The sequence below is a fragment of the Podarcis tiliguerta genome (genome assembly GCF_965153285.1).
Source record: "Podarcis tiliguerta genome assembly, chromosome: 2".
Classification (NCBI taxonomy): Eukaryota; Metazoa; Chordata; class Lepidosauria; order Squamata; family Lacertidae; genus Podarcis; species Podarcis tiliguerta.
This window is the reverse complement of record NC_139535.1, coordinates 1,547,229-1,574,150: the sequence shown is the minus strand read 5'-3', so window position 1 is coordinate 1,574,150 and position 26,922 is coordinate 1,547,229. Positions and strand designations below refer to the sequence as shown.

Here is a 26,922-nt window from a genome sequence, read left to right as displayed (position 1 = left end):
TCTGACACTCCCTTATTCCTTTTGAAATAGTTTATTCCAGGCTTTACGATACGGGGTAAGAATTTCCTTCCAAACCACCCCACAATGGCCCATGGCCAGGTGAAGGAATAACACCTCAAAGAAAAACACAGCCAAGAGAGAGGAAAATTCAACATCCGGAAGGGACCCAGTTTATTGAGAGATAAGCTGTTGCAATAGCTCCAGGTACTCAAAACCAGAGGTTCATTTTAGTACAATTTTGAGAGCATTTTTTGAGAAAGGAACAGGCATTAGCTCATAGAAGTTATACATGTAGGAGAAAGTCACAGGTCAGGGAGCTAAAACGGTTCTTCTGTCCATTATTTTGGGTATCCTGGTGCTTGCTGTCTTAGGATTTACATTTCACTCATTTATTGTCCAGACCTTTAGAAGGTCCTTAGCTTACCATTCCAAAAGCTCCCAACGCCTGGGAAGAAGACTCAAGGGAAGAAGAGTCGGTTACATAAATCTTCTATTTCTAAACTTTTTAAAGAGTTGTTCGAAAGATAAGCGGGTGGAAGTCGGGGTTGAGAAGTCCACGTAGCCTAGAAATTATTAGAGCACTGAGGCAGAGCTTCCATCAAAGTAAGTAAGATGAAGGTATAACAAAGGAACATATGTTTCATTCACTGTTAAGTTGTATGAATTCTACCATATGCTAACCATATTGTAACTAATTTTACAACAGACACACCAGTTCAGTCTCGACTTGAGAGATTGCAAAACGTGGGGGCAGATCCAGAAGGCAGATCCAGCCCCCCCCCAAGAGAAACTGCAGCAGCTGATCTAGAACACTCTTTCCCTCCAAGCCGTATTAATGGATCCTTCTCTAGGAGGACTTGGAGGAGCCACAGACCCTTGGGAAGGAGAGAGTAGCAAAGGATGCCCCAGAGCCCCTCTGGAGAAGTTATTGACAGCACCCAAAACAGAATCACCCACCAAAGGCCATGTTTCTCTCTCTCCACCACCTTCTCTTCCCCCAGGGTTGCTTTTATTCATCTAGAGGAGCGGGGAATGTGGTCTCTTTCACACCCCCTCTGAACACCCCAGGAACCCTGCTTTCTTCATTCCTCTATTCCTGCTGCCACTGGAAATAATGTTTTATCTGAACATTGTGCCCATCAGAGAACCAAGGAAGAGGAAGGGTTGTAACACAATTAGTGTATCTATTATAAAAACTACAGAAGGGGTTTATGCACATAAGAACATGGCCTCACTCTTTCTGTGTCTTATTTGTTCATTTAGTATAATTACAACAATAAGTGTTATAGGGTTGTTCGTATACTACTAATTTAAACAACCCTGCTTCCAAAGCATCACAACTTTCACCCTATAATTTCCACAATGCTCTATTAGCTGCCCCAAAACACCAACATTTCCAACTCTCTCTACCAAAGACTGAACTTCAGCCGACTCAAAGAGCATCAACATAGACCACCTGCATTGCAGGTTCACGCTCTCCGCAAACAGTTCATGACATATGATATTACTTTTACTATTGTGAAACATCGTTACTTGACTACATGGGTACAAATTTACATGCAGACACCAGAACTGTTAGTTTCCATTTCCCTCACTGAGCAGCAAATGCATGTGACAAGACAATGTTTACATTCCACAGTTCAAGTTACTGTTGGGATTCCCACGGAAAAGGGAGACTGGATGTGACGTACACAGGTTTCCTGTTTCTTTGTTCTGTCATTTCTTTGTTGAGAGTTGCTCTCTGCTCTCACAGAGGCAAGATGTACGTTTGTGTGTTCTCGGTATAGAAATAAAAATTAGCATGTAGCACAATACCTTTTGTTGCGGACTAAGAGATTACACTCTTACACTGTATCAGCTCCAGATGGGCCGGAGCTGATCAAACATAACAAGAACTTCGCATATACTCTATGCATCTAACGGCTGATGTATATTAAGATCTGCACTCCAACTGAAGATCCTTCCACACTGAATGAAGCTCTTTCCACATTCCATATATTTAAATGATTTCTCACTATCAGTAAAGCTCTTTGCACACACAAACCTCACATTCAAAGGCTTTCCCCCCTGGTGTGAATGTTCTCTGGTGTCTTTAAAATGTCCGCTTTGACCAAGGCTCTCTCCACACTCTCTCACATTTAAATTGTTATTCTCTGGTGTGAGTTCGCTGATGTCTCCTAAGGTTTCCACTTTGACTGAAGCTTTTCCCACATTCCATACATTTAAATGGTTTCTCCTTTGTGTGAGTCTGTAGATGGCTTCTAAGGATTCCACCAACACGGAAGCTCTTTCCACACTCCATACATTTAAATGGTTTCTCCCCTGTGTGAGATCTTTGGTGGCTTTTATAATTTCCACTTTGACTGAAGCTCTTTCCACAGTCTATACAGTTATATGGGTTCTCCCCTGTGTGAGTTCTTTGGTGCTGTCTAAGGTTTTTGGTTGAAGCGAAGCTCTTTCCACACTCCATACATTTATATGGTTTCTCCCCTGTGTGAGTTCGCTGATGTATTCTAAAGGTTACACTATGACGAAAACTCTTTCCACATTCCATACATTTAAATGGCTTCTCCCCTGTGTGAGTTCTTTGGTGTCTTTTATAATTTCCACTTTGACTGAAGCTCTTTCCACACTCCCTACAGTTATATGGGTTCTCCCCTGTGTGAATTCTTTGGTGCAGTCTAAGGAGTACACTTTGACTGAAGCTCTTTCCACACTCCATACATTTAAATGGTTTCTCCCCTGTGTGAGTTTTCTGATGTGTTCTGAGGTATCCACTTAGACTGAAGCTCTTTCCACACTCCATACATTTAAATGGTTTCTCCCCTGTGTGAGTTTGCTGATGCATTTGAAGGGCCCAACTTTGATGGAAGCTCTTTCCACACTCCATACAGTGGAATGGTTTCTCCCCTGTGTGAGTTTTCTGATGGGTACTAAGGTTTCCACTTTGACTGAAGTTCTTTCCACATTCCATACATTTAAATGGTTTCATCCCTGTGTGAGTTCGCTGATGTATTGTAAGGGCGTCGCTACGACCAAAGCTGTTTCCACATTCCATGCATTTAAATGGTTTCTCCCCTGTGTGAATTTTCTGATGTGTACGAAGGTTTCCACTTTGGCTGAAGTTCTTTCCACACACAACACATTTAAATGGTTTCTCCCCTGTGTGAGTTTTTTTATGGATTCTAAGTGCTCCACGCTGACTGAAGCTCTTTCCACACTCCATACATTTAATTGGTTTCTCTCCCTTGGGAGTTTGTTGATGTTTCCTATGAGTTTTGCTCCTCTTCAAGCTCTTTTTGCACTGCATAGCTTTCTCTTCTGTTGAGTTCATTATTGTAAACTCAGTGTACACACTGACAGAAGAACATTATATACATTTTAACTTTGCCTTCATTATTCTCAATGAAACTGAAGATGTCTCCTCAGAATTTGGATCGCCTTCTCCTTTGGGGGGAAAGAAAACCATTTTAGGGTTTCACAGAAGAGGGAAAAGGAACTTAACACAAAGTGAGTCTAATTAACACCACCGTCTTTTTTTTTTTTTTTTAAAGCATCTCCTAGATTCTCCCCTCTCTTCTCTACGTCTCCCTGAGGAAGTATGGCCAGGGAATGGAGCACCTGATCTCATGCCCGTCTTGTGATATAGAACTATCCTTGTGGAAATTATCTGTCCAGGACTCTCTCACTTTCCTTTCTCCTTTGGGGTGGGTGGCTAAGCGAGTATGTGTGACACTGAAAAAGCTGAATTCTAACGGGAAGACTTTCAGAGGAAAATATCCTTTGGAATAATATACCAATTTCATGTAAACTGTCAATTGGATTACAGAAGCGGATTATACATTTCCTAAATGTGGCCAAGAGAATGATACTATAAATTAATGGGGGAAAATATGTTCCACCTTATTTATTTATTTATTTATTTATTTATTATTAATATTATTATTATTATTATTATTATTCAAACCCCGGCCATCCGGCTGGCTTTCCCCAGTCCTCTAAGCAGCACAGAACAAAATATTAAAAACACGATAGAACAGCAAACATTGATTTCCGGTTGGTCCACAGAGCTGAGAAGAGACGGGACTCAGCCCTTAGGGGAGAGTTCAGCTCCTTGCGAGACAAAGGGGGAGTCTGCAAGGGCGCTGCAGCCCCCCCCCAAAAAAACACTCAAAAGGATTATTTTGAGGCCAGCTGCACCATAAGGATGGGATGCAGGCAAGGCAGTCATGAGAGGATCCTTTATTCAACAGAACAGAATATATAGAAGATTCAGAGAAAAGAAAAAAATGGAAATTTTAAATGAGATAATGGAAAATGAAAAAAGCTAGCTAAAAAGCCAAATGATATAATGATTAATCAAAATATTAAGCTATTACAAAGTCAATTTTCAACAATTGTGAATCAGGAAGTCGAATGGAAAATTAAAATGATGAAACAAAAGAACTTTGAATACGCAAATAAACCAGGAAAATGGCTAACATGGCAGATAAACAAAAGAAAATCTCAAAAGACAATTAATAAAATGAAAATTGGAGAGAAAAAACTAGAGAATCCGAAAGAAATAAGAAAAGGATTTGTAAACTTCTACCGACAATTGTATAAAAAAGGTGGAAAAGAGAACATAGTCAAAATAGAAGAAATTTTAAAGAAGAATGCAACAAATCCCACAGAAAAGGACAGACTGAATGAATTAATAGAAGGGAAAGAAATTTTGAGAGCAAGAAAAGACTTAAAATCAGGAAAAGCACTAGGACTGGATGAATACTTGACGGCCATGAATGAAAAGCAGGCAGCCATAATATTTGTGGAAGCTGAGAAGGCCTTTGATAATATATTTGGGAATTTATGATTAAAAACGTAGAAATGATGGAAATGGGTCATTTGTTTAGGAGCAGTTTAAAAGCAATATATTCAAGTCAAAGGGCAAAACCTATTGTGGATAATGTATTAACAGAAAATATTGAAATTACAAAAGGGACAAAACAAGGGTGTCCACTATCACCGTTGTTATTCATATTGCTTCTGGAATTCTCCTGAATAATATAAGGCTAGCAGAAGGAATTAAAGGAATATCAGTCAGAAGGAAAGAATATAAAGTAAAAGCCTTTATGGATGATTTAGTAATAACAATTGAACCAATAACAAGTCCGAAGGAAGTACTAGAAAAAAGTGAATAGTTTAGACAAGTAAATAAAAATAAAAAGTTTGTTAAAAATTTGGACAAAAAGATGGTGGACCAGTTGCAACAACAAACAGAAATAGGGGTGGTAAAGAAAGTGAAATACCTAAGAATATTGTTAACCCCCCAAAATATAAATTGATTATCAAGACAACCACAACCAGGTATGGATTAAGATTAAGAGAGATTTGGAAGTGTGGGGAAGGATGAAATTATCACTTTGGGGAAGGATATCAGTTATAAAAATGAGTTTGTGCTATCAAAAATGTTATTTTTCTTTCAGTCAATTGATGGAGTACAGAGTATTAGCTAAGATGACCAGGAGAATTGGAGAACAGCGGGACCAAAAATTCCTGAAGGACTGGAGTAAATTTGTGAATTATTTGTAGGACAATGGTATTCAGTTGAATACGCTTGTAGGATAACAAGAAGTCTTGTGAAAAATGGAGATAAGAAATATTGTTAATCAAGGTTAAAAGATAGGATGTTAACATTTTGATTATATAAACAGTAGTAAAGACACAAATTGTAAACAGAAGAGAGAGATAGGGTGAAATCATTAGAAGGGAATGATGTAAGCCACTGGCTAAAAATAGCCAAGATGTGTAAGAGATGATAAGATGGATTGGAAAGTTTGCAAAGTTTATGTTAAAAATCATTAATAATAATAATAATAATAATAATAATAATAAAATCAAACATCAAAAATTTCCCTAAACAGAGCTGCCTTCAGATCGATTGATGATGTGACAACACAACGCTTGAATGGATTGCTTATAGACATAGACTTTGTTCGGATAAACAGAATGACATGTGGAATAAGTTCATAGAGAATATAGTAGATATCTAATAAACATATGTACAGTACGAGGATATTTAATATTATGGTATTATTTGAACTTTTTCCTCTTCTCTCTCTTTTATCTGTTCCCACTTTATTTTCTATAACTGAGATTATTTCAGTCAGTTAGTTCCCAACAACCAGCATTCTTCTCCTTCCACCTTCAGAGGTATTATTCATCTGGATCCCAGGAGATGGGAATCACGGCTGGGGAGGGAGCTTTTGCCCTCAGGCGCTGCTGGTGAGTTTCTCCTTGGCTGGTGTCATGGTATTGCGGGAGAATGAAGGGGAGGAGCAGAGACAGGCAGAGGAAGAGGGACAGGAAGTGGAGATTGAGGAAAGAAGCGGAAGCCAGGAGGTGGAACGGCCGGAGCCTCAACACCGTACCGGAAGTTCTGGCACAGACAGTGAAACAATGCTGTTCCGTGTGCCAAAGAAAGGAGAGTGTTAAAGAGGAGGGAACAGAAGCATCAGGGGAAACTTCCCCGCCTTTTCTGTTGGAGAGGGGCGGGCATAAGTCACTCCCAGAATCTGAGCCGGAGGATTCGGACGCCCGATTGTAACGTGCTGCTTGTACATATATAAAATAAAGACTGTATATCTGTATCTCTGAGTGAGCAGAGGCATTTCTTGCGAAGAGCATTCACAAGTCATCACAGCTGGTCACTCTGAGAACAGGGTGCTGGAAAAGAGGGGCCCTCCTGTGTTGGGAATTAGTGTAAAAACTGGGCCAGTTGTTCTCAGAAGACCTCTATGTTCATTATCTGCAAGAGGAGAGTTTTGGGGAGATGCCCACCGCCTGCAAGGTCAAAGAAATGAAGTCATTTGACCTGCACAGTTTTCCTGGAAATGGGAAGGTGTGAAACTGAATTTAAGGGGAGATTTTGTGGACTATGGCTTGCTCACTCGCACTTTCCATCTGGATTGTGCCTTTTTCAGGACTGAGAGTGAAAGATTCTCTCTAAGGATTGCCTTCACAAGTGCTCTGGTGCACGTTTATGGACTCTGGGCTTGTTTGCAACCATTCAGATGTAATTGGCCAGGACTAAGCCATTCTACTTGAAGTCTGGAATGTCATGTGGATTTATAGCTCTTCTTTGTGCTTTGGTTTACTACGCTCTGAATGTGGTTGTTTGTGTGAATTCTGAGGAGGTCAGTTTGGTGAAATGATATTGGACCCAAGTAGTCAGTGAATTATGAGCAGAATACCACAATTCCTTAATATCCTACAGATCTGGAAGGGCTCTTTCTATGTTCCTACACGCTGAAAGGAAACACACAAAGATACAGTCTCACAGAAAAGTGGAAGTACAGATCTCTCAATTTCTCCAGGACTCGTCTCCGTGTTTTTCTGCTTCAACGGAGATGAGGTCAGACTGGTGTATCAGAGTCTCTCCTAACTGGAATAAATAAAACAGAAGTGTTATTGATGTCCTATATGATTGTTAAAAGTATTCAAAAATATTCATCTTTAGAAGCAGAGCTAACAAAGTATCTAGTGGCCCATGAAAGGCTAATAAAGATAAGATGGGCTTTGGTTTTTGTGGGCACCAGTCCGATGATGTAGACAAGAAAGTTCAAAATTAAAGGATTCCTATAAACTATAGTCCCACCAATTTACTGTTTCACAGCTTGTAGGATTGACGACTTGACAAACAATAAAAAAAATCCTTCCAGACCAATTGAGTTTGTTCTTGGTATCAGCTTTTGTGTGCATGCACACTTCTTCAGATACACAGTGTGTATGCACATGAAAGCTCATACCAAGAACAAACTTAGTTGGTTAGTTTACAAACTCTTTTTGGATTACAACCTTTTTTTTTTTGGTTTACGAACAAAAAAATTTTGGAGGCACCGTTGGCGAAAGTGCACCTTGTGTTACAACCTGTTTTGGTTTACAAACGGAGCTCCGGAACGGATTATGGTTGTAAACCAAGGTACCACTGTACTGGCAATCATTGTCCTGCAATCCAGTCAAATGGGAGGCATATAATGAATTATTATTATTATTATTATTATTATTATTCATGTAACTACATGTAAACCCTCCAGCAATGGGCATTGTCTATCATGAGCTTGGGTCCTTTACCCTTGAAGCCCACCAGACTGAGAAAGCGCATTCACCCATAATCTTTTGATGCTGTTGGATTGCATTGCAGCTTGTAATTTTTGGGCTGGTGTTCAACAGCATCAATGATCAGTCGTGCAGTGGAAAGTGAACATTGGTACTGACTGTGATAGGTTCCTTCTCTGCATTGAGGATGGGGGCCTTTGTGGGGTCAACACCCCCCTCTCCCCTGGTAGGAAGTCAAACTTTCAAGATGTGCAAGCCAACCCTCTCGCCAGCTCAATTTGCGCTTAAGCAGGTAACTGTATAGCAAGAACAACATTACAGGAAGAAAAAGGAAGACAACTTCTTAGGATAAAGGAACTCAGTGGTCCACAGTTACTCTGGAGAACTTCCTAAAGGTCCCTGCAAGGTAGTCCAGGTAAGGAAGAGAAGAAATCCCAGGTAAGGGTGGAAATGAAAGAGAAGGGAGAAGGAGACACAGGAGGAGAAAGGGAAGAAGGAAGGAAGATCCCTTCAGAAATGGCTTTCCTCACTTTTCTCTTCTGCCCTCCCTGGAGCTCTCATGCAGCTGACCTGGCCAGGGGGTTGCTCTGCCCTCTTGAAATTTGGACCTCCTGCCAGCACAGAGGTGGGCAAGGACCACCCACACGGGACCCCCCTCCTGCAATAAACTCGAAGCCTGAGCGAGGGGGGAAGTTTCCGGTAACTTAAGTGAGGGGAATCCTCCCAGGATCTTCCTGCCTTTTCTCTCCAGTGGCTGGACTTGGGAGAAAGAAGCATCCTGGAAAGAACTGGGTGGGGAAATGGGACCCCCCCCCTTTCAAGGATCCCTCCCTGTCCCTCTCCCCAAGGTAGATTTCTTGCCAGGAAGGGAAAAGGCAAGGCAGCCCCTCTGGAGATTCCCCCGCCAGCGCCCAAGATGGAGACATCTATTCCAAAAGGCCACGGGTCTCTCCCTCTCCCCCCCCCCGCCCACAGGATTCCCCCCTCCCCCGCCAAGGATGCTTCCATTGATCCCTCAGCCTCCAAGCTTCCTGTGCCCTCCTCCCTCCGTCCCTGAGACAGCCCTGCGCCCAGAAACCCCCCCTTGGCTCCTGCGCCCCCAAATGCGCGTGGCCAGGGTGCTTCCAAGGAGAAGGCGCCACGGAAACCGGGCAGGGGCTTCCCCTGTAGAAAGGACCCCTGCACCCCCGCCCTTGTGCATGTCCCATAGTGTTGTTATGGGGGGGGTGATCTCTTGTGGGGGAGGGGCTCCAAAGGAGATCGAGCCACGCAAGTCCTGCAGGTCTTGGGTCCCCACTTCGCAGCGGGATTGCATGGATCCAGACCCTCCTGATGGGCCCCAGTAAAGGCGCTTTTGGGGAAGGTGGGGAGATATGGAGGGGTCTTTGTCCTTTCCTCCCCCCTCCCCATTTCATTCCCTCCCTTCCCCATCGCCATTACCCCTTTGTCCTCTCTTCTGCCCCTCCGCCTCCCTTGCTCGCTCTTCCGATGTCTTTTCCTGCAACAGAAAGAGAGGGCGGGAGGAGTTGGTCCTGCGACGCCCCCCCCCCCTTTCTAAAGCCCCTCCCGAGGCTCCTTTTTCCCGCCTGCCAGGAAAAGTCCGGCCCATAGAGCTATGGGGCAGAGCAGCCCTTGCCGGGGCTCGGATGGGAACCTGCACTGAGGATTTTCCCGGAAGTTGCATGGGAAGCCTCTCTATCTCTCTCCTCTCTATGATAGAGGGGGGCTGTTCTTCCCTGTTCAGTTCTTCCTATACTGGATGCTCTGGGATGCTGCATCTCAGCCCGCATGGCCCCTTTTCTGCGCTTACACCAAGCCTGCAGGGCGGTTCTTTGGCCACTGCTTCCCTGCCTCTGTTATAGAGAGAGCAGCAAACTCTGCACATGTCCAGAGTATATTGCATGAACTCCCACCACACTGTTACAGTACCAGTTTTGGTTTGCCTAGTCCCACATTGGAGTTTCCTGCATTGCAGGGGGTTGGACTAGATGACCCTTGGGGGTCCCTTGCAACTCTGCATTTCTATGATGAACCACCAGTCAATAATGCAGGGCTCTTTTGCTCCACATGGGTCTCGAACCCGCAACCCTGAAAGGAAGAGCCTCTCTGGCCAAAGACTTTGGATATAACATTCAATTTGACGATTGGATAAAATTGTGGAAGGAAGGGATGAAATTTACGGCATGCACCACAATTAAAGAAAATGTTATGAAAATGATATATCGATGGTACATAACACCAGTTAAATTAAGTAAGATGTACAAGGTGAGTAATAAATGTTGGAAATGTAAGGAGAAAGAAGGGACATTTTATCATATGTGGTGGGAATGTAAAAAAATGAAGTGCTTCTGGGAAATGATATATAATGAGATAAAGAAAATATTGAAATATACATTTGTTAAAAAAACCAGAAGCATTTCTTTTAGGAATATTAGGTGGTGAAATAAAAAGGAAAGATCACAAAGTATTTCTCTATGCAATAACAGCAGCCAGAACTCTTTTGGCCCAGAAATGGAAACAAGAAGAAATGCCTACGATTGAAGAATGGAGATCGAAATTAATGGATTGCGCGGAACTGGACAGATGGACAGGGAGGATTCGCAACCGACGAGACCAAAGATTCACTGAGGACCGGAATAAAATTACAGAATATATTAAAAATATTTGTGATAATGATATAACTTTTGTAAGTTTTCAAGAAGCTCTGTAAGTAGGTTTGGTAGAAATATTGTTTAAACAACATGGTAAGATAAGATATATATAGTGCAATATAAATTAAGAAATGTGAAGATTTGTGGTAATTACGGAAAATTATCAGACATGTTGATGGAAGTCTAAAAGAAAAAAAGATGTGTGAAGAGTTTTGGATGTTTAACGATGTTTTGGGAGGCCTCTGGGGTGGCGAGTCCTTTGGGTGAAGGGGAGGCTCTGGGGCGACTGGGGGTGCAGAGACAGCTGTTGGGGGGCTGAGAGATGAATGGGAGGATCCCCTGGGTGGGCGGGTGGAAGGGAAACCATGGGACCCAAGGCCTTTGAGGTCCCTGCAACCCCCCACCCAACCCCCACGAACCCGGGGTGGGGGGAGAGCGGGCTCTTGGGGGGGGGGCTCAGAAATGGGTGTCCCTTGGGAAGGGGGGAGGACTCCAAGTGGGGAAAGAGGGTGGGCACCTGCATTTGGCAGATGCTTTCTTTGTGAGCCCTGCATTGCAGAGGGGTTGGACTAGATGACCCTGGGTGTCCCTTCGAGCTCCACAGTTTTATGGTTCTGGTGGGCAGAGGACAGATTGAATAAGTATCACCAGAAAACATTTAAAAACGGGGCTCCTTGTGTGACCTGAACTGTGGGTTCTCACATATGGGAATGTCCAAATTTCAGCATTCCATTGACGTTGAAGAGAGACTAAGTTGACAAATAAGACCAAGGGTACATATTGATATTGCAATGTATTAGATAAAATGTAAAGAAATATACAATAATAAGAGTACATTCATTTGTAAAAAAGGAATATACAGTGGTACCTCTGGATGCGAACAGGATCGTGTTCCGTTACTTCCAGGTGGCCGCGGAATTCAACCCTAAAACGCTCAACCCGAAGCTACTTTAACCTGAGGTACGACTGTACAACGGGATAGACAGTAAGTCCGAAGTGTTGGAATATATATGATTTTGGAATAGTTTTTTGTCCTTGTGTTTTCCCCGCCGCTTTAAGTATATAAACTTTGTATACAAGCTGAAAATTACAGTATAAGAAGGCTTGTGATATAATATGATGATGTTAACCGATGTAACATAAGAACGTTAATAAATAAATAAAACTGGAAGGCCCACCCCCCAAGTTTATTATTATTATTGGACAAAAAGATTCCTGCATTGCAGGGGTTGGACTTGATGACCCTCGGGGGTCGCTTCCAACTCTGTAGTTCTATATTTAACCACCAGTCTATAATGTGGGGGACTCACCTGCTAACTGCCCCCTATTAAATATACAGTGGTACCTCGGGTTACATATGCTTCAGGTACATACGCTTCAGGTTACAGACTCAGCTAACCCAGAAATAGTGCTTCAGGTTAAGAACTTTGCTTCAGGATGAGAACAGAAATCGTGCTCTGGCGGCGCAGCGGCAGCAGGAGGCCCCATTAGCTAAAGTGGTGCTTCAGGTTAAGAAGTTTCAGGTTAAGTATGGACCTCCAGAACTAATTAAGTACTTAACCCGAGGTACCACTGTAGTGCGCGCATCTCACTGTATGCAAACTACAAAAATCGATACAATTTACCACAGTTTATCTTGTAGTGAGTGAATATCGTCTTGGGCAGAAGTTCAACAAACAACAAGGAGAGTTTTATTAATAAAAAGAAGCTTTTGAATGTGGGTCAGGAAATTTGTTCTCCTGGGTAGAAGTCAACTTATATACTTAAACTTTAAGATGTCTCAGGCTTAAACACAGGATTACAATCGGAGCTTCGCTTAAACTCTCTTCACTTAAAAAAAGTTGTTATACTTCATTTTCTGTTACTTAGTTATGACAGGTGGTTCAGTTAAATACGGCACAGCTTCCCTCCCCAACCAATGCCCTGGTTCATCAGCGAGGGGCACTTTCCCCCAGCTCCCCCTCTCTAAGCAACCCCACTGCTGAGGTAATTCCAAAATGGCATGACAGACCCAGGGGACCCCCCCCCCGTGACTGGCTTGGGGGTCCTCTCTCCCTGGAAAAACTGCCCCCTCCTGACTGGAAGGAGACCCAGGGGAGCCTGAATTCCCCCAGGATCTGCTTCTCCTGCCTCAAGAGTCAGCCTGTTATGTACTGAAGTTCTCACCCTGGGCCACCAGGGGGATACTGTAGCTAGTTTTCACTCAGGTCCACGTCAGTTATTTTAGGCGGGAAACCCTGGGTTGTTGTTGCTACAATGTTGACAGCCGGCTCCTATAAAAGCAGGCCGGCTGAGCTGTTTGCTGTTCAGTTCTGTTCCAGCTTACAAAATAAAGAGCTGCTTTGGAGAAATCGCTGTGTCATCTGCCATGTCTACCCACTATTCAACAGCCCTCCCAGGACACCAGTTTGTAGACCTTCCCCAGACTCCCAACCGGGTCTCCCTCTCCAAGGTGGGAGGGTCTTTACTCTCTCAGGGCGGGTGTTCAACTCAAACTAGAACCAGTTCTCCCTCAGGCAAATCCTATCCTCCTCTCCAACTCCCACCTCAAAACAATCCCTCTTCATCTTCTCTCATATCAAACTCTCTCCTTCAGAAACGGCTCCTTTTATTTTCCCTCCAAAAGTGCTGTTGTCCAATCAGAGAGAGGTTCCATCCCTCTGGTGGAATTTCTGGGGGAATGAATGACCAGACTCTGGTCACCCATCACACTTCTGCCTGACAACAACCAGTACAGATCAGCTGTAGGAAATTTCTGACCCTGATCACAACCACCATATCTACTAAAGGTTATTACTTTCTAAGGAAAACTTCAGGAACCTGGAATCTCTATGTATCTACATCACCTTGGGTTTCACGATATGGCAGTTCTAAGAGCAGAGGTGGGGAAACAGGCGTTTGCCTGTGAGAGGAAGAGTTTTGGGCTCCTTGTGAAAGGGAATTCCAGGAACCAGGAACCACTTCAGACAAGGCCTTTCCCAGGATGGAAAGAGAGTGAGGGAAATCCCTTTCGAAATAGTTTATTCCAGGCTTTATGATACGGAGTAAGAATGTCCTTCCAAACCACCCCTCAATGGCCCATGGCCAGGGGAAGGAATAACACCTCAAAGAAAAACACAGCCAAGACAGAGGAAAATTCAACGTCCGGAAGGGACCCAGTTTATTGAGAGATGAGCTGTTGCAATAGCTCCAGGTACTCAAAACCAGAGGTTCAATTTAGTACAACTTTTGAGAGCGTTTTTTGAGAAAGGAACAGGCATTAGCTCATAGAAGTTATACATGTAGGAGAAAGTCACAGGTCAGGGAGCTAAAACGGTTCTGTCCATTATTTTGGGTATCCTGGTGTCTTGCTGTCTTAGGCTTTACATTTCACTCATTTATTGTCCGTCTCCCTCACATCCATCTCCCTTTAGAAAGTCCTTAGCTTACCATTCCAATAGCTCCCAACGCCTGGGAAGAAGACTCAAGGGAAGAAGAGTCAGTTACATAAATCTTCTATTTCTAAACTTTTTAAGCAATAGTTTGAAAGATAATTGGGTGGAAGTCGGGGTTGAGAAGTCCACGTAGCCTAGAAATTATTAGAGCACTGAGACAGAGCTTCCATCAGAGTAAGTAAGATGAAGGTATAACAAAGGTACATATGTTTCATTCACTGTTAAGTTGTATGAATTCTACCATATGCTAACCATATTGTAACTAATTTTACAACAGACACACCAGTTCAGTCTCGACTTGAGAGATTGCAAAACGTGGGGGCAGATCCAGAAGGCAGATCCAGCCCCCCAAAAGAGAAACTGCAGCAGCTGATCCAGAACACGCTTTCCCTCCAAGCCGTATTAATGGATCCTTCTCTAGGAGGACTTGGAGGAGCCACAGACCCTTGGGAAGGAGAGAGTAGCAAAGGATGCCCCACAGCCCCTCTGGAGAAGTTATTGACAGAACCCAAAACAGAATCACCCACCAAAGGCCATGCTTCTCTCTCTCCACCACCTTCTCTTCCCTCAGGGTTGCTTTTATTCATCTAGAGGAGCGGGGGAGGGGGGTCTCTTTCACACCCACTCTGAACACCCCAGGAACCCTGCTTTCTTCATTCCTCTGTTCCTGCTGCCACTGGAAATAATGTTTTATCTGAACATTGTGCCCATCAGAGAACCAAGGAAGAGGAAGGGTTGTAACACAATTAGTGAAACTATTATAAAAATTACAGAAGGGGTTTATGCACATAAGAAGATGGCCTCACTCTTTCTGTGTCTTATTTGTTCATTTAGTATAATTACAACAATAAGTGTTATACGGTTGTTCGTGTACTACAAATTTAAACAACCCTGCTTCCAAAGCATCACAACTTTCACCCTGTAATTTCCACAATGCTCTATTAGCTGCCCCAAAACACCAACATTTCCAACTCTCTCTACCAAAGACAGAACTTCAGCCGACTCAAAGAGCATCAACATTGACCACCGGCATTGCAGGTTCACGCTCTCCGCAAACAGTTCATGACATATGATATTACTTTTACTATTGTGAAACATCGTTACTTGACTACATGGGTACAAATTTACATGCAGACACCAGAACTTCACATATACTCTATGCATCTAACGGCTGATGTATATTAAGATCTGCACTCCAACTGAAGATCCTTCCACACTGAATGAAGCTCTTTCCACATTCCATATATTTAAATGATTTCTCACTATCAGTAAAGCTCTTTGCACACACAAACCTCACATTCAAAGGCTTTTTCCCCTGGTGTGAATGTTCTCTGGTGTCTTTAAAATGTCCGCTTTGACCAAGGCTCTCTCCACACTCCTTACATTTAAATTGTTATTCTCTGGTGTGAGTTCGCTGATGTCTCCTAAGGTTTCCACTTTGACTGAAGCTTTTTCCACACTCCATACATTTATATGGTTTCTCCCCTGTGTGAGTTCGCTGATGTATTCTAAAGGTTAGACTATGACGAAAACTCTTTCCACACTCCATACATTTAAATGGTTTCTCCCCTGTGTGAGTTCTTTGGTGTATTCTATAATTTCCAATTTGACTGAAGCTCTTTCCACACTCTATACAGTTATATGGGTTCTCCCCTGTGTGAATTCTTTGGTGCAGTCTAAGGAGTACACTTTGACTGAAGCTCTTTCCACACTCCATACATTTAAATGGTTTCTCCCCTGTGTGAGTTTTCTGATGTGTTCTGAGGTATCCACTTTGACTGAAGCTCTTTCCACACTCCATACATTTAAATGGCTTCTCCCCTGTGTGAGTTTTCTGATGTTTTCTGAGGTATCCACTTTGACCGAAGCTCTTCCCACATTCCATACATTTAAATGGTTTCTCCCCTGTGTGAGTTTGCTGATGTATTCGAAGGGACCCACTTTGATGGAAGCTCTTTCCACACTCCATGCAATGGAATGGTTTCTCTCCTGTGTGAGTTTTCTGATGGGTACTAAGGTTTCCACTTTGACTGAAGTTCTTTCCACATTCCATACATTTAAATGGTTTCATCCCTGTGTGAGTTCGCTGATGTATTGCAAGGGCGTCCCTACGACCAAAGCTGTTTCCACATTCCATGCATTTAAATGGTTTCTCCCCTGTGTGAGTTTTCTGATGTGTACTAAGGTTTCCACTTTGACTGAAGTTCTTTCCACACTCAACACATTTAAATGGTTTCTCCCCTGTGTGAGTTTTTTTATGGATTCTAAGTGCTCCACGCTGACTGAAGCTCTTTCCACACTCCATACATTTAATTGGTTTCGCTCCCTTGGGAATTTGTTGATGTTTCCTAAGAGTTTTGCTCCTGTTCAAGCTCTTTTTGCACTGCATAGCTTTAGATGGTTTCTCTTCTGTTGAGTTCATTATTGTAAACTCAGTGTACACACTGACAGAAGGACATTATGTACATTTTAACTTTGCCTTCATTATTCTCAATGAAATTGAAGATGTCTCCTCAGAATTTGGATGGCCTTCTCCTTTGGGGGGAAAGAAAACCATTTTAGGGTTTCAAGGAAGAGGGAAAAGGAACTTAACACAAAGTGAGTCTAATTAACACCACCGTCTTTTTTTTTTTTTTAAAGCATCTCCTAGATTCTCCCCTCTCTTCTCTATGTCTCCCTGAGGAAGTATGGCCTGGGAATGGAGCACCTGATCTCATGCCCGTCTTGTGATATAGAACTATCCTTGTGGAAATTATCTGTCCAGGACTCTCTCACTTTCCTTTCTCCTTTGGGGTGGGTGGCTAAGCAAATATGTGTGACACTGAAAAAGCTGAATTCTAACGGGAAGACTTTCAGAGGAAAATATCCTTTGGAATAATATACCAATTTCATGTAAACTGTCAATTGGATTACAGAATTATGCATTTCCTAAATGTGGCCAAAAGACTGATACTGATAAATTAGAGGAATAAAGATATGTCCCCCCTTAATTTATTATTATTATTATTATTATTATTATTTTATATTATTCAAACCCCGGCCATCCGGCTGGCTTTCTCCAGTCCTCTAAGCAGCACCGAACAAAATATTAAAAACACGATAAAACAGCAAACATTGATTTCCGGTTGGTCCACAGAGCTGAGAAGAGACGGGACTCAGCCCTTAGGGGAGAGTTCAGCTCCTTGCGAGACAAAGGGGGAGTCTGCAAGGGTGCCACAGCCCCCTCAAAACACTCAAAAAAGGATTATTTTGAGGCCAGCTGCACCATAAGGATGGGATGCAGGCAAGGCAGTCATGAGAGGATTCTTTATTCAACAGAATAGAATATACAGAAGATTCAGAGAAAAGAAAAAAATGGAAATTTTAAATGAGATAATGGAAAATGAAAAAAGCTAGCTAAAAAACCAAATGATATAATGATTAATCAAAATATTAAGCTATTACAAAGTCAATTTTCAACAATTGTGAATCAGGAAGTCGAATGGAAAATTAAAATGATGAAACAAAAGAACTTTGAATATGCAAATAAACCAGGAAAATGGCTAACATGGCAGATAAACAAAAGAAAATCTCAAAAGACAATTAATAAAATGAAAATTGGAGAGAAAGAACTAGAGAATCCGAAAGAAATAAGAAAAGGATTTGTAAACTTCTACCGACAATTGTATAAAGAAGGTGGAAAAGAGAACATAGTCAAAATAGAAGAATTTTTAAAGAAGAATGCAACAAATCCCACAGAAAAGAAGGACAGACTGAATGAATTAATAGAAGGGAAAGAAATTTTGAGAGCAAGAAAAGACTTAAAATCAGGAAAAGCACTAGGACTGGATGAATACTTGACGGCCATGAATGAAAAGCAGGCAGCCATAATATTTGTGGAAGCTGAGAAGGCCTTTGATAATATATTTGGGAATTTATGATTAAAAACTTAGAAATGATGGAAATGGGTCAATTGTTTAGGAGCACTTTAAAAGCAATATATTCAAGTCAAAAGGCAAAACCTATTGTGGATAATGTATTAACAGAAAATATTGAAATTACAAAAGGGACAAAACAAGGGTGTCCACTATCACCGTTGTTATTCATATAGCTTCTGGAATTCTCCTGAATAATATAAGGCTAGCAGAAGGAATTAAAGGAATATCAGTCAGAAGGAAAGAATATAACGTAAAAGCCTTTATGGATGATTTAGTAATAACAATTGAACCAATAACAAGTCCGAAGGAAGTACTAGAAAAAAGTGAATAGTTTAGACAAGTAAATAAAAATAAAAAGTTTGTTAAAAATTTGGACAAAAAGATGGTGGACCAGTTGCAACAACAAACAGAAATAGGGGTGGTAAAGAAAGTGAAATACCTAAGAATATTGTTAACCCCCCAAAATATAAATTGATATCAAGACAACCACAACCAGGTATGGATTAAGATTAAGAGAGATTTGGAAGTGTGGGGAAGGATGAAATTATCACTTTGGGGAAGGATATCAGTTATAAAAATGATTTTGTGCTATCAAAAATGTTATTTTTCTTTCAGTCAATTGATGGAGTACAGAGTATTAGCTAAGATGACCGGGAGAATTGGAGAACAGTGGGACCAAAAATTCCTGAAGGACTGGAGTAAATTTGTGAATTATTTGTAGGAGAAAGGTATTCAGTTGAATACGCTTGTAGGATAACAAGAAGTCTTGTGAAAAATGGAGATAAGAAATATTGTTAATTAAGGTTAAAAGATAGGATGTTAACATTTTGATTATATAAACAGTAGTAAAGACAAAAATTGTAAACAGAAGAGAGAGATAGGGTGAAATCATTAGAAGGGAATGATGTAAATCACTGGCTAAAAATAGCCAACAAGTGTAAGAGATGATAAGATGGATGTTCTGTTTGGAAAGTTTATGTTAAAAATCGTTAATAATAATAATAATAATAATAATAATAATAACAACATCAAACATCAAAAATTTCCCTAAACAGAGCTGCCTTCAGATCAATTGATGATGTGACAACACAACGCTTGAATGGATTGCTTATAGACGTAGACTTTGTTCGGATAAACAGAATGACATGTGGAATAAGTTCATAGAGAATATAGTAGATATCTAATAAACATATGTACAGTACGAGAATATTTAATATTATGGTATTATTTGAACTTTTTTCTCTTCTCTCTCTTTTATCTGTTCTCACTTTGTTTTCTGTAACTGAAATTATTTCAGTCAGTTAGTTCCCAACAACCAGCATTCTTCTCCTTCCACCTTCAGAGGTATTATTAATCTGGATCCCAGGAGATGGGAATCACGGCTGGGAAGGGAGCTTTTGCCCTCAGGCCCTGCTGGTGAGTTTCTCCTTGGCTGGTGTCATGGTATTGCCAGAGAATGAAGGGGAGGAGCAGAGACAGGCAGAGGAAGAGGGGCAGGAAGTGGAGATTGAGGAAAGAAGGGAAAGCCAGGAGGTGGAACGGCTCACAGATGTTGAACCAGAGCCTCAACACCGTACCGGAAGTTCTGGCACAGACAGTGAAACAATGCCTGTTCCGTCTGCCAAAGAAAGGAGAGTGTTAAAGAGGAGGGAACAGAAGCATCCCGGGAAACTTCCCCGCCTTTTCTGTTGGAGAGGGGCGGGCATACGTCACTCCCAGAATCTGAGCCGGAGGATTTGGACGCCTGATTGTAACGTGCTGCTTGTACATATGTACAGTGGTGCCTCGCAAGACGAAAAGAATCCATTCCGCGAGTCTTTTCGTCTTGCGGTTTTTTCGTCTTGCGAAGCAAGCCCATTGGCGGATTAGCGCTATTGACATTTTAAGGGCTAAAAGCAGCTTTTTAAGGCTTAAGGGATTAGCGATTTTGCTGCTAAAATGCTTTTAGCAGCTTAGCGCTTCAGAAAAAGGGGTTTTGGAGCGGAAAAAAAATTCAAAATTTTTCATCAATTTTCGTCTTGCGAAGCAAGCCCATAGGGAAATTCGTCTTGCGAAGCGCCTCTGCAAACGGAAAACCCTTTTGTCTTGCGGGTTTTCCGTCTTGCGAGGCATTCGTCTTGCGGGGCACCACTGTAAAATAAAGACTGTGTATCTGTATCTCTGAGTGAGCAGAGGCATTTCTTGCGAAGAGCATTCACAAGTCATCACAGCTGGTCACTCTGAGAACAGGGTGCTGGAAAAGAGGGGCCCTCCTGTGTTGGGAATTAGTGTAAAAACTGGGCCAGTGGATCTCAAAAGACCGCTATCTTTGTTCATTATCTGCATGTGGAGAGTTTTGGGGAGTTGCCCACCGCCTGCAAGATCAAAGAAATGAAGTCATTTGACCTGCACAGTTTTCCTGGAAATGCGAAGGTGTGAAACTGAATTTAAGAGGAGATTCTGTGGACTATGGCTTGCTCACTCGCACTTTCCATCTGGATTGTGGCTGTTTCAGGACGGAGAGTGAAAGATTTTCTCTAAGGATTGCCTTCACAAGGGCTCTGGTGCATGTTTATGGACTCTGGGCTTATTTGCAACCATTCGGATGTGATTGGCCAGGACTAAGCCATTCTACTTGAAGTCTGGAATGTCATGTGGATTTATAGCTCTTCTTTGTGCATTGGTTTCCTATGCTCTGAATGCTGCTGTTTGTGTGAACTCTGCGGAGAGGCCAGTTTGGTGAAATGATATTGGACCCAAGCAGTCAGTGAATTATGAGCAGAATACCATAATTCCTTAATATCCTACAGATCTGGAAGGGCTCTTTCTATGTTCCCACACGCTGAAATGAGACACAAAAAGATACAGTCTCACAGAAAAGTACAGACCTCTCAATTTCTCCAGGACTCGTCTCCGTGTTTTTCTGCTTCAACGGAGATGAGGTCAGACTGGTGTATCAGAGTCTCTCCTAACTGGAATAAATAAAACAGAAGTGATATTGATGTCCTATATGATTGTTAAAAGTATTCATCTTTAGAAGCAGAGCTAACAAAGTATCTAGTGGCCCATTAGGCTAATAAAGATAAGATGGGCTTTGGTTTTTGTGGGCACCAGTCCGATGATGTAGACAAGAAAGCTCAAAAATAATTGCAGGATTCCTATAAACTATAATCCCACCAATTTGCTATGTTTCACAGTTTGTAGGATTGACAAATTGACACACAATAAAAAAATTCCTTCCAGTGGCTCCTTAGAAACCAACTGAGTTTGTTCTTGGTATGAGCGTTTGTGTGCATGCACACTTCTTCAGATACACAGTGTGTATGCACATGAAAGCTCATACCAAGAACAAACTTAGTTAGTCTCTAAGGTGCTACTAGAAGCATTTTTTTTCATTTTGTTTCAACTATGGCAGCCCAACATGGCTACCTGTATCTAGAATTTGACACACCTTACTTGTAATACAAGTGGTACCTTGGTTTGCAAACAGTTTGGTTTGCATACGTTTTGGATTACAAACACGTCAAACCCAGACGTGCGTGTCCCGGTTTGCAAACTTTTTTTGGATTACATGCCCCCCCCCTTTTTTTATTACGAACAAAAAAAATTTGAGGCCCCGGTGGCGAAACTGCACCTTGTGTTACAACCTGTTTTGGTTTACAAATGGAGCTCCGGAACGGATTATGGTTGTAAACCAAGGTACCACTGTACTGGCAACCCTTGTCCTGCAATCCAGTCAGATGGGAGGCATATAATGAATTATTATTATTATTCTTCATGTACCTACATGTAAACCCTCCAGCAATGGGCATTGTCTATCATGATCTTGGGTCCTTTACCCTTGAAGCCCACCAGACTGAGAAAGCGCATACACCCATTATCTTTTAATGCTGTTGTATTGCATTGCAGCTTGTAACTCACTCTACCAAAAATAAGAAGTAATAAAGATGCTGTCAATATATCAATAAACCCCGAAAGCATTTCCACAGCACCCTCCACCCATATTTTTCGACTGGTGTTCAACAGCATCAATGATCAGTCGTGCAGTGGAAAGTGAACATTGGTACTGACCGTGACAGGTTCCTTCTCTGCATTGAGGATGGGGGTCCTTTGTGGGGTGTCATCACCCCCCTCTCCCCTGGTAGGAAGTCAAACTTTCCAGATGGGCAAGACGACCCTCTCGCCAGCTCAATTTGCGCTTAAGCAGGTAACTGTATAGCAAGAACAACAGAACAGGAAGAAAAAGGAAGACAACTTCTTAGGATAAAGGAACTCAGTGGTCCACAGTTACTCTGGAGAACTTCCTAAAGGTCCCTGCAAGGTAGTCCAGGTAAAGAAGAGAAGAAAACCCAGGTAAGGGTGGAAATGAAAGAGAAGGGAGAAGGAGACACAGGAGGATTCTGGACACTTGGGTGGGGGAGTCCCAACCCCCAGGATAACCCTTGTTTCTCTGAATCTGATGGTCTCCCCCTCCACAGAGAGTGAAAAGGCTGCAGGAAGAGAAGAGAGGAAAGAGGAGACGAAGGAGAGAAAGGGAAGAAGGAAGGAAGATCCCTTCCGAAACGGAGTTCCTGACTCTTCTGCCCTCCCTGGAGCTCTCATGCAGCTGACCTGGCCAGGGGGTTGCTCTGCCCACCAGGTCTGCCCTCTTGAAATTTGGACCTCCTGCCAGCACAGAGGTGGGCCAGGACCACCCACGCGGGACCCCCCTCCTGCAATAAACTCGAAGCCTGAGCGAGGGGGAAAGTTTCCGGTAACTTAAGGGAGGGGATTCCTCCCAGGATCTTCCTGCCTTTTCTTTCCAGTGGCTGGACTTGGGAGAAAGAAGCGTCCAGGAAAGAACTGGGTGGGGAAATAGGACCCCCCCCCTTTCAAGGATCCCTCCCTGTCCTTCTCTCCAAGGCAGATTTCTTGCCAGGAAGGGAAAAGGCAAGGCCGCCCCTCCGGGGATTCCCCCGCCAGCGCCCAAGATGGAGACATCTCTTCCAAAAGGCCACGAGTCTCTCCCCCCGTCCACAGGATTCCCCCTCCCCCGCCAAGGATGCTTCCATTGATCCCTCAGCCTCCAAGCTTCCTGTGCCCTCCTCCCTCCGTCCCTGAGACAGCCCTGCGCCCAGAAACCCCCCTTGGCTCCTGCGCCCCCAAATGCGCGTGGCGAGGGTGCTTCCAAGGAGAAGGCGCCGCGGAAACCCGGCAGGGGCTTCCTCTGTAGATGAAGCCCTGCACCCCCGCCCTTGTGCATGTCCCATAGTGTTATTATGGGGGGGGGGTGATCTCTTGTGGGGGAGGGGCTCCAAAGGAGATCGAGCCATGCAAGTCCTGCAGGTCTTGGGTCCCCACTTCGCAGCGGGATTGCATGGATCCAGACCCTCCTGATGGGCCCCAGTAAAGGCGCTTTTGGGGAAGGTGGGGAGATATGGAGGGGTCTTTGTCCTTTCCTCCCCCTCCCCATTTCACCCCCCCCTTACCCATCGCTGCATCTTTACCCCTTTGTCCTCTCTTCTGCCCCTCCGCCTCCCTTGCTCGCTCTTCCGATGTCTTTTCCTGCAACAGAAGGAGCAGGGCGGGAGGAGTTGGTCCAGCGACGCCCCCCCTTTCTAAAGCCCCTCCCGAGGCTCCTTTTTCACGCCTGCCTGGAAAAGTCAGGCCCATAGAGCTATGGGGCAGAGCAGCCCTTGCCGGTGTTCGGATGGGAACCGGCACTGAGGATTTTTCCGGAAGTTGCATGGGAGGCCTCTCTATCTCTCTCCTCTCTATGATAGACGGGGGGGGGGCAGTTCTTCCCTGTTCAGTTCTTCCTATACTGGATGCTCAGGGACCAAGCCTGCAAGGCGGTTCTTTGGCCACTGCTTCCCTGCCTCTGCTTTACAGAAAGAGCAGCAAACTCTGCCCATGACCAGAGAATACTGTGTGAACTCCCACCACACCGTTACCACTTTTAGTTTGCCACTAAACTGACCACCAGGGATGCAGGTGGCGCTGTGGGTTAAACCACAGAGCCTAGGACTTGCCAATCAGAAGGTCGGTGGTTCGAATCCCCGTGATGGGGTGAGCTTCCCGTTGCTCGGTCCCTGCTCCTGCCAACCTAGCAGTCCGAAGGCACGTCATGTGCAAGTAGATAAATAGGGACCGCTCCGGCGGCAAAGTAAATGGCGTTTCCGTGTGCTGCTCTGGTTCAACAGATGCGGCTTAGTCATGCTGGCCACATGACCCGGAAGCTGTATGTGGACAAACGCCGGCTCCTCCGGCCCATAGAGCGAGATGAGCGCGCATTCCCCAAGTTGGTCATGACTGGACCTAATGGTCAGGGTTCCCTTTACCTTTTTAAACTGACCACCAGTCAGTAATGCAGGGTTCTTTTGCCCCACATGGATCACGAATCCGCAACCCTGAAAGGAGCCTAATGCTCTACCCACCATAGCTGTCAACTTACAGATTTGAAAATAAGGGGCCAGCAGCCTCAAAAATAAGGGATCGGCAGCCAAAATAAGGGATTTTAGTCAACCAGCTGGAATACAAAGTTAAAAGGGACCAGATAATTTTGGAGAGCAGCACCAGTTTTTAGCCCTTTGTTTCCAGAGGTTGCTGCTCAAGACACCAGCCGATGAAACACTGCGATTAAATAACTACAAGCAGCAACCACTTTTCGCGCAAAATGAAGTCCAAGCTATGAAGATGCTGCTGCAGTTCTGTATCTTTTCTCTTGTGCTCCATCTGCAGCTCTCAGTTCCATCAGGCAGGGCGGGAGGAAGGGGGGGGAGGAATAGCGCCCAAAGTAAACCTGCAGATCAGACCATCTATGCTAGTCTACCACTACAAATCTATAGGAGAAGTGCTTGCAGTCCTTCCTCCGCTTTCCCCCTCTATGGTTAGCCCTTGGAACACCTGCCTCCTCCTCCTCTCTGAACTGCTTTCTCTATGGTTGCCCTCACTCTCCTCTCAAGGCTCCTCAGCAATTCATAGGCCGCACCAGGCTGCCCATCTCATCCAGGTTCTTCGGCTGTGCAGCCGCAGTACAGCCTAGCGGGAGCGGCAGCGATGGGCAGAGGGGAGGCCCCAGGCAGAGACGCTCATTTCGACGGCCGTGAGGAGAATGGCGGCATAAGGGTCCGAGGCTTCCACCAGGGAGGGGCTCCCGGGGGCCGAGGCTGGTGAGAGGAGGCTGGAGGGGGGCCGGCCGGGCAGCCAAGCAACATAGTTGGAGCCTCCCTCCTCCCTGGCCGGCGGGGAGGGAAGGAGAGGAGCTGCTTCCTTTGAAACCTAGGAAATTTAAGGGACATCATCAATAAAGGACAGCAGCAGGACACGGTGCTTGGATAAGGGTTTCCCGCCAAATAAGGGACAGTTGACAGCTATGGTACCCCCTGAGCTCCCCCACCTTTCACCCCTAAGGGACCTGGGCCCCTAGGATTTGGCCTCTCTGGATGCACCTTTCCCAGCGTGGGAGCCTAGCCGAGCGTTGCCACGTCCAGAATCTGGTGGGATCCCATGGCGGGATCCAGATCCCTCTCAGTGCCTTGCCCACTTTCTCCCTGGGTGGAAATCCCGGAGCGGCGAGGCCACATAAGGGTTAAGGGGAGAGAGAGAGCCCGGCTGCCTAGAGCAGCCCCGAAAAGGCCCCTCTCTCCCTCACCCCACCTCGTCTCATCTCCTCTTTCTGCTTGTCTTGGGAGGCCTCTGGGGTGGTGAGTCCTTTGGGTGAAGGGGTGGCTCTGCAGCAACTGGGGGTGCAAAGAAGGCTGCTGGGGGGCTGAGAGATGAATGGGAGGATCCCCTGGGTGGGTGGGTGGAAGGGAAACCATGGGACCCAAGGCCTTTGAGGTCCCTGCAACCCCTCACCCAACCCCCACAAATGTGGGGGGGGGAGAGCTCTTTGGGGGGCTCAGAAATGGGTGTCCCTTGAGAAGGGGGGAGGACTCCAAGTGGGGAAAGAGGGTGGGCACCTATCTTTGGCAGATGCTTTCTTTTACTAGACAAGAATTTCAAAAAGCATGGGGAAAATGCAGAGAACACTTCACAAAACAGTGCCCTAAAATTCATACCTGGACCTGTTTCGATTAATGCCTGCAGGAGACGTGGATATTTAAGTTATAATTAGAAAAATCTTAATAATTATTCATAAAGGAAACAGCTTATAAGAAGTAAATAAGGATGCCAGAAACAGGATAAAGAAAGTCTTTTATTTGGTTGTTTATATTGTTGTATATTATGCTTGTTGTTTGTTATGTTTGTGTCGGTGGATTTCTGTGTTGGGGGTGGGGGGGTTTGTGTTATGTTGCAAATAAAATTTCTAATAAAAACTTGTTTTTTTAAAAAAAAGGGGGGAAGGGAAGATTGAATAAGTATCACCAGAAAACATTTTAAAACGGGGCTCCTTGTGTGACCTGAACTGTGGGTTCTCACATATGGGAATGTCCAAAATTCAGCATTTGATTGAAGTTGGAGAGAGACTGAGTTGAGAAATAAGACCAAGGGTACATATTGATATTGCAATGTATTAGATAAAATGTAAAGAAATATACAATAAGAAGAGTACATTCATTTGTAAAAAAGGAATATACAGCGGGATAGACAGGAAGTCCAAAGTGTTGGAATATATATGATTTTGGAATCGTTTATTTGTCCTTGTGTTTCCCCCCCCCCTTTAAGTATATAAGCTTTGTATACATGCTAAAAATTACAGTATAAGAAGCCTTGTCATGTAATATGATAATGATTACCGATGTGACATAAGAACTTTAATAAATAAACAAACCTGGACTCACCCGCTAACTGCCCCCTATTAAATATAGTGTGCACATCTCACTGTATAACAATCTACAAAAATCTATACAATTTACCACG

The 26,922-nt window shown here is 43.8% G+C and overlaps 3 protein-coding genes and 1 long non-coding RNA gene across 5 annotated transcripts in view; 1 reads left to right on the top strand and 3 right to left on the bottom strand.

The window, feature by feature from the left end:
* Positions 1–26,922, bottom strand: part of LOC310670699 (uncharacterized protein) — a 93,004-nt gene that overhangs the window by 55,369 nt on the left and 10,713 nt on the right. The gene's annotated exons all lie outside the window — the stretch shown is intronic.
* On the bottom strand, positions 144–22,566 carry LOC310670690 (uncharacterized protein). Of its 2 annotated transcripts, none has more exons than XR_014507610.1 (2): positions 1,897–3,447; positions 144–1,572 (listed from the first exon to the last, which is right to left on the bottom strand). XR_014507610.1 is itself a non-coding variant. In XM_083426365.1 (2 exons), exon 2 carries the CDS (start codon positions 3,332–3,334, stop codon positions 2,147–2,149), a length of 1,188 nt encoding a protein of 395 aa, XP_083282491.1. In that variant the 5' UTR covers positions 3,335–3,447; positions 22,150–22,566; the 3' UTR covers positions 144–2,146. The 2 variants fall into 2 exon arrangements, 1 of the variants encoding a protein (XP_083282491.1); XM_083426365.1 differs by adding an exon at positions 22,150–22,566 and having other exon boundaries at positions 144–3,447.
* LOC310670748 (uncharacterized protein) lies at positions 13,881–21,050 on the bottom strand. Its single transcript, XM_083426478.1, has 2 exons — positions 20,967–21,050; positions 13,881–16,717 (listed from the first exon to the last, which is right to left on the bottom strand). Exon 2 carries the CDS (start codon positions 16,602–16,604, stop codon positions 15,576–15,578), a length of 1,029 nt encoding a protein of 342 aa, XP_083282604.1. The 5' UTR covers positions 16,605–16,717; positions 20,967–21,050; the 3' UTR covers positions 13,881–15,575.
* LOC310671161 overlaps positions 20,188–26,922 on the top strand; it is a 38,528-nt gene continuing 31,793 nt past the window's right edge. Inside the window, exon 1 of the long non-coding RNA XR_014507845.1 lies at positions 20,188–20,247. This is a non-coding gene — a long non-coding RNA (uncharacterized lncRNA). The remainder of the gene's footprint in view (positions 20,248–26,922) is intronic.

Bases quoted from the DNA above. Each gene is read 5' to 3' on its own strand.
- LOC310670690 (XM_083426365.1), bottom strand. From the start codon at position 3,334: ATGAACTCAACAGAAGAGAAAGCTATGCAGTGCAAAAAGAGCTTGAAG.
- LOC310670748 (XM_083426478.1), bottom strand. From the start codon at position 16,604: ATGAACTCAACAGAAGAGAAACCATCTAAAGCTATGCAGTGCAAAAAG.